The 7,705-nt window shown below is 46.2% G+C and overlaps 1 protein-coding gene across 1 annotated transcript in view; it reads left to right on the top strand.

The window, feature by feature from the left end:
* Positions 1–320: 320 nt before the first annotated feature.
* The window catches only part of Rarres1 (retinoic acid receptor responder 1), a 34,875-nt gene continuing 27,490 nt past the window's right edge, over positions 321–7,705 (top strand). Inside the window, exon 1 of the mRNA XM_027391758.2 lies at positions 321–578. Coding sequence (XP_027247559.1) covers positions 321–578 — 258 coding nt within the window. The remainder of the gene's footprint in view (positions 579–7,705) is intronic.

Below are 7,705 nucleotides of genomic sequence, written 5' to 3' on the forward strand. Positions count from 1 at the left end.
CTAAAACTAGAGGGTTACAAAATCGCGACAGCTGCGACAAAGCCAGGTCCCCAGAGCTGGGGTTGGGGTGTGCCGTCGAGCAGGCGCCCCGCTGCCCTCTGCCCCCCCCCCCCACCACCGCATAATCAGGGACATGATCTCTGACCCGCTTTCCCGGAGGCGCCTTTTGGTCCTTCTGTTTGGACAGGGGCGGCGACCCGGGGGCGGAGGGGAGTGGCCGCCTCGGCCTATTTCCGCGAGCACTGCGAACTCCATTCAGGGAGCTCCGCACCAGCTTCCCGCATCCACGCAGTCTGGTTGGCCCCGTGCGGTCCTTATCCATGCAGCCTCGTCGACCCCTGTCTCCCGTGCTGTTGCTCTGGCTGCTGCTGAGCCTCGCACTACCGGCGGCTGCCGTGGCGCCCGTGGTACCGTGGGACTGGGAGCACACCGATGTCCCCCCGCGTCCCCCGGCGGCGGGGTTGCCACGCGGGATCTTGCAGCTGGCTGCGCGCGCTGCGCTGCACTACTTCAACTTCCGCGCCGGCTCGCCCAGCGCGCTGAGGGTGCTGGCCGCGGTGCAGGAGGGCCGCGCGTGGGTGAGTGGGCCGCGACGCGGAGGGACACGCGCAGGGAAGGCTGATCTCCCAGCCCGAGATCGTGCAGCGCAGGGGACGCGGTGTCCTCAAACGCTGCCTCCGCCTTTGCCTTTCCGACATTTCCGAGGCTAGAGATACTTAACATGTTAAGTCTTGATAAGGACGTTTGGGGACTGAGAAAAGGGTCCCACAAACGACAGCCTAGTTGGGGTACCCAGCGTGGGTTGCTGTTGGGATGCACACTGTGTACCCAACCGACCTATGGCTTAAACTCTATGGCTTCAACCAAAGGCTGGGACTGTGTATCCTCAGTCTAAGCCAGCTCTCAGCATAGCAGACAAGTTTCTGGTGTTTCTTTCTGTTTGGTTGTTAATCGCAGACTACTGTGTATGGTGTCAGGATAAAGATTCCTCATAGGCAGGGACCACCTAGTTCTGGCGTTGTCCTCATCTAACCAGCCAATGATAGGGCCACAGTAGTGGTCTGCAGGAACTGAAAGCAGGTGCTTTCCAGGCTGTGACTTTAGGTGCAGAGTTGTGTGAGTGAAGCTGCTGCTGCGTGGCTCCCTTCATCAAACAGATTTAAAAAGTTTACACAACTACAATGTTGCCCCCCCCCCGAAAGTTCCACAAAGCCAGAGACCCACGGCCTTAAACCCTATGTAGCGCTGGGTATAAGGTGTAAATCGGTGGGATGGTAAAGACTGTTCTCTGTCTAGATCAGACATTGTGAGCCTCCCTACAGACGGTCAGCCTTGTTCCTTATTTCTAGAAAAAGGCCAACTATTGTGACTGTTTAAAAACAAAACTCTTTACTGTCTCAGGGATACCCTCTCTACCAAGCTCCAGCCTTCACGAGTTCACCAGAGGAAGGAAGTCACATTAAGAGCTTACCTTCCTCTCTGGGAAGAAAGAGGAGCTCTGAAGGTTATCTGGGGAAGAGTTCTCTACTAAAACAAAACAAAAACCCCAGACTGACAAAGTACATCAGTTTTCAAAGACCAGGGACCATTTGCCTTCATTCCAAGATGATTTTTAAAAATCATAAAACAGGGCTAGTGAGATGACCACTGGGTAAAGGGGCTGGCTAGCAAGCCTGGTAATGTCATTTTGGTCCTCGGGACTGGGCATGGAAGAAAAGAGCTGACTCCTCCAAGTTGTCCTCTGGCTTCCACATGCCTGCTATGGCATGCATGCACATACATAATAAATAAATGCAAATTAATAAAACATCAAATACCTTGCATTTCTGTGCTTTTAGCCACCTCTTAGAAAAGGAGTCCTTGGCATCCTTAAGGAATAAACTAGCTCTCAAAACCTGAAAGAAAACCCATTACCCTTGCCTTCACCAAGAGTTCTGGTACTATTTATCATCTGTGGTAGTGCGATGTTCCTGAGCTTTAAGGAGCCCCTATTTCCTTGCAAGTGGTGTCTGGGAGAGTAAATAAAACACGAGATCTGAGACATCAGCCCTGAGAAGCAATTCCCTGGTGTTATGTTCCTTTCCCCTTAGCCTTCCTTAACCTCCTGATTTTTAACATTCATGTGATTGCTGGAGCCAAAGAAAAAGAGGTCAGTGTGCCAAGAATCAATTTCTGCCATAAATCTAGTGAAATTGTTTTCCTTAAAAGGTTACTAAAGAAAGGTCCACACTTAAAGATTATCAAGCTGGCCTCTGTTGGGGTGATAAAGATCTGGCAAGTGAATGCAAAGGTCTGTGAGGGTGGCAGAAACCAAGGGGAATGGCTGAGAATAGGGACTGATTCCTAACGGGGAATTGCATTGAGCTGGCTTCCTGGGATGGGCAGCAGGTCTTATTTGTACTTTAAACTGGCTCCTGTTTTACCTCCAAAGAGCCATATAACTTGCAGACCCATATGAAAGCATTCTCTAGCTATCACCCCACTTAGGATGGAAATAGCATATTCTTCCAACACCAGGTGGTTATAAAAGTCGTGTCATATGATAAAGCAGGCAAAGTATCAGAAATATGAGTTGAGGTGGTCTACCACCCAGTAGCTATTTCTTGAGCATTTTGTGTTAGGCATTAAGCTAGGTTTTGTGGCCTTAATTCAGATGTGGAGTAGCATCCTTAGGAAAGGCATCTTTGGCATTCTTTTTGCTGTACGTGCTCAGCCACCTAAGAGAACACAAACCTGGCCTGATGGGGACAGGTTCCAGAAAGGTGGCTGTAGGCGCTCCAATGACAAGAGAAGTCACAGCACCCAAGGGACTCATCTGCTGTTGGTAGATGGACACCTTCAGGGTACAGTCTTTATCCCATGGGTACTTTGGTAGGATAATGTACTAGGTTGCTACACTGTAACTGTCCTTCACCTTGGACTGAGCCAGGGGGAGTCAGTGGATGTCTGAGTGAGAGAAGTAAAACTCATAGGGACCCCTCTTCAATTAGGGGTGTGTTTACTCCTTTTTATTTAACACAAGGGGCTAGGGCTAAGTAAGTTTTTCGAAGTAAGGGCCCCTCAGCAAGTTATGAAATCAATTTCTGTAGGTCCAGTTGTTTTAAGTTTTGGTTCCTAATATTGATTCCACAACTCCATACATGCTAGGCACATGTTCTACCACTGAGCTGCCTCCAAAGTCCTATGTAATGAAATGACTTGACTATAGAGCATGAGAGTGAATGACAAAAGCAAGAGTGGTGTTTAATATGTGGTCCAAAGTATATGTGCATGAACTAGGTCATGGTTAGGGATGCAATTCTTGATGTAGACTTCATCCGAAAAACAAACAAACAAACAAACAAACACACGAAAGCCAGGGAACCAAATGATGTTTAAAGAGCTCTTCCAGCTGGGAGATTTCCTTGATTCTCTTAGTGCTTCCAGAGTCCTCATTCTAGAAACACTGTTGCCCTCTGGTGGTCAAATGCAGTAATCACTGTAGATTACGATCTAGGAAAGTGCAAGGAAACGGTCTCTGGCCTCCTGGTTGAAGATGACACCTCCCAGCCGTCTGTGTTCTCTGCTATCCCTACCTGATGTCACCTTGTTCCTGGTCATTCTATGGCCATGACTTTTCTTCTATGATGTGGTCCAGCCTCAGGACCACAGTTGGAGGGGAGCAGACGCCAGGTGGTGCTGGAAGTTCTTAGGCTACTGGGTGTCCTGGGTCAGGCCTTTTGGGGTTTCTCCACTCCTGGACATTTTGCTTTCACTGAAATGTGTAGATTTGAAAACAGTTCTGTGGGAACACACTTTCTAAGAAAACCAACTCATTCAGGAATCAGCTGTTAGGAATTGGTAAGTGCTTCATTTCCCATTTAGGAACAGAGACAATTTGAACATCTGGGCAAGGTGTATTGGGAGGGGGATTGCCCATGCTATATTTCAATAACAACCAGTAAGTATAATGTATCCCTTTTATTTTGGCATAGGGCTGCCTAACTGGAGCTCCATGGGGGGCTTTCTAGTAAGAAAACGCATGGATCATTTAGTATCCATTTTGGTTCACTGCCAGAACCTTAGAAAGGACATGAACCATAACCCTCCACTCTTACCTTTCCCCTTCTTCTTCCACAATCTTGGCTCACTCACAACAACAAAGAGTTGGGGAGACGATGTCATCAATTCTTTCTAGAGCACTGGACTTGAACTTTGTGAGTGTGCTAGTTAGTTGTTTGTCATCTTAACACAAATGTGGTAAGAGGGAACCTCAACTGAGAGAATGTCTTCACCCGATTGGCCTGTAGACAAGTCTATGGGAGTATTTTCTTGAATAATGATTTATGTGGGAGGGTCCAGCCCACTGTGAACAGTGCCACCCTGGGCAGGTGGTCCTGGGTTATATTTAAGAAGGAGGATGCTGAGAGCAGTAAAACAGCATGACCTCTGCTTCAGTTCATGCTTCCAGGTTCCTGCCTTCCTTGAATTCTTGTCTTGGTTTCCCTTAATGATGGACTATGATGGGAAAGTGTAAACCAAAGAAACCCTGTCCTCTCCAAGTTGGTTATGGTCTCTGTCACAGCAATAGGAAGCAAATAGGTCAGTGGGCATGACACATTTTTTTTATACCTGCTCTTCACAGCTCACTCAAAATTCAGTGTCTGATCAGGTAGTGAGTGCATCTTGAAAAACTGGCCTGGAAGCAAGTCGGTTGGTTTTGGAAAACATCGGGTCACCCTTGTCAGGCCAGAAGGTAGAGCAGCAGCTGTTCTTGCAGGATTTGGACTACCACAGGTCTGAAGTAGGAGCAGAGTTTGTCCCCTGGGCCATACAGATCCAAGTGCATGCACTCCACTGAGAAAGAAACCCATTGCTTCTCAATCTACGAAGCACTTTAGTGCAATATTAGACACCCAATTACGACTCGTCTTGAATCCTTCTCTCCATTAATGTCAATAATTCAGAGTCAATCATTAAGAATAGGAAAGCAATGCATTATGTAGAACGTATTACATGGAAACAAAAACTGGAGAATTAAAGAGGCTGCAGTGCATATGCAAGAGGAAAGATAATAAAAGAGCAAAGTGAAGTCATGTTTTCCTTCACTAAAAAAAAAAAAAAGAAAAGAAAGAAAGAAAGCTCTTAATTTTTAGGGCTGTCATGATACAGCAGCCAAATCAGAGGCACCCCTGTAAGACCATGCTGTCTCCAGGCCTGCACACTGCCTAAGGAGGAGACCCCTTAGGCCCAGACCAGAGGGACACACAGAGTAGCACACTCCTGAACTGGCCTGAAAATACTCAGATAAACTACAGTCTTTCTCTCACCAACCCAGCAGAGTCTGGATCCAGAATTGGGCAGGGAATGCCAGCAGTATAAAACCTTGATGTGGCTTTCATTGTCCCTTGCTCCAAGTCACCCAAGTGACTGTACCCAGAAGGCAAGAAGGAGTGCCCTCAACCATTCTGTAATACATTGGTTTTGTTCGTATTTTCCCCTGCCGACAACATTTTACATTTCATTTTCTGAATGTAAAACCACGGTGATTGTAATCATGTGGTATTAATAGTGCCCCCAAATAAAGACTACTTTATTTGAAAGGGAGGATTGCCCTTCACAGAAGTCCACCCTAGAGTCTTCCTTTAAGGCTCTTAATGATTCCACTGGAAATTTAATGCAAATATTCAATCCCCAAAAGATTAATTTTTAATACTAAAAGCTAAACTTTCAGCTTTCAGTGACTGAAACTTTCAGTGACTGACAAGCAGTGAGTCCCTCCATGCACACATACAGCCAGGGCAGGGACAAGTCATCTGGAGGCTGTAGAGAGCCAGCCACACTGGTTAAGGCTAGCAGCCATGACAAGTGTCCAGTTTGGGTTATTTGTTACGGTTGCTCGGGATATCATCTGATAAAATCATCCCCACTAAAATCAAGTTATGGCAGAGAATCTTGTGTGTGCTTGTAAAGAAGATGTCTATGAATCCACGGGCACATCAAGGACATGGGTCCACAGCAAACATCACATTAGGAATCACAACTAATTCTCTACATTCCTTCCTAGCTCCATATGACAAATTACCATAATGCTCGTGGGTTCAAAACATGAGCTACATTCACTTGCAGTTCTAGAGGTCAGTGGTCTGAAGTGAGTCACACTGGGTTAAAAGCAAAGCTTTACAGGGGAAGCCCCCCTCCCTTGCCTGTCTTTGGCACCAGCTGTGCTCCTTGGCTCATGTTCCTATCTCTTATCCTCCAAGCCAGCAATGTCACATCCCCTGTCTCCAGAATAGCCTAGGATAACTTCATCATAATGATTATGATATATTAGGAATATTTACCATATATAATGATTATTCATGATGATAATTATGAATGACCTTGGAGAAAATCCCATTTTGCAACATACAATCTGCAGGGTCATTGTTTGCCCAACCACACCAGTCCTGGGGCCCTTGAATGTACTTCCCACATTGCCAGGCACTGAGGGTTCTTGGGAAATGGCTGTCTTCGTTCCCTTTGCTTGACTCTTGAAGCCATGGCAGTCTTTCATTGGAACCATCTATCTTCTGCCCACCGCCCTTTGGGATGGATCAGAAACTTGACTTGGCTCTTGAATAGTTCATTTTCTCCTTCTTTGTGGTCATGCCATAAGCTTCTGTGGGTCAGGAGGTGTCACCTCTCTTCTACACCTGCACTACACTAGCACGAGGCCTTGCTGGAGACCATTTTCAGATAACTGTTGAACGAAATCACAGTAGTGATGCTGAGATCACTGGGAAATTTGGAGGAGAAAGCCAAGGCCCTCTGCTCCCTGCTCAGTGGAGAGAGGAGACCTTGCAAGCTGTTCTCCTCTTAATTTAGGCTTTTCTCCTTAGTCACATCATGGGCTCAGAGATGAACAGGTTCTGGTGATTCCCGTCTAGTTTCCTACCAGAGGTCAAGAACTCATACCAAGATTCTGCCAAATGAAAGCCAACACATGTTATGTCTTGGACCACTAAGTCAGGAAGCTACTGCGGAGTGTCCACAGGTAGATTTCTTGTACTCCACTAGTTGTGGCCTGTTCTAAAGGTAACTGACTTTCATAGTATGAACTCAGTTTGTTTTATCTACCCTTGCCTGAAAGGAGGAAGGGCAATAATGCAATTCCAGGCCATAATATAATATAATATGCACTCTATCCAGAACCCAAGAATGGCAGAACAATTTTTATTCACAAATGAGTTATTTTTCTCCAACTAAGCCTGACTCATGAAAGTAACCTTATAAAGTAGAGATGTTTGCTTTTTTTTTGGAATAGCATGACATTTATCTTTTCTCACCAAATATAAAGATGGAGGGGACATTTAGAAGCAGTATGTTAGACCACTGGGTCCTGGTGTGGTGAGAGGGGAGACTATAACCCCTCTGAGCTCTTAAAAGTATAAGCTGCTTCTCACTTGCCCACTGCCCCAGCATGAAAAATGTGGAAAGTCCTCAGCTGTGGCCCTAAGACAAAATGATGGGGACAGGACTTATCGAGAAAGGGGAACTATTTTACCGGAGCACAGGGCTTCCATTTACATGTGAACTTTGGGTGTTGCTAGAGTTTAAAGGGTAAGTTAATTTGTAAACTGTGCTCATAGGATAGATAAATACCTGTCGTTTATCTTCTAGTTCCTTGGCTTCTTTTGGATACTCATATCTCATGTCTCAATGATTTTTACAATGAGAAAGAGAG

The sequence above is a fragment of the Cricetulus griseus genome (genome assembly GCF_003668045.3).
Source record: "Cricetulus griseus strain 17A/GY chromosome 1 unlocalized genomic scaffold, alternate assembly CriGri-PICRH-1.0 chr1_0, whole genome shotgun sequence".
Lineage (NCBI taxonomy): Eukaryota > Metazoa > Chordata > Mammalia > Rodentia > Cricetidae > Cricetulus > Cricetulus griseus.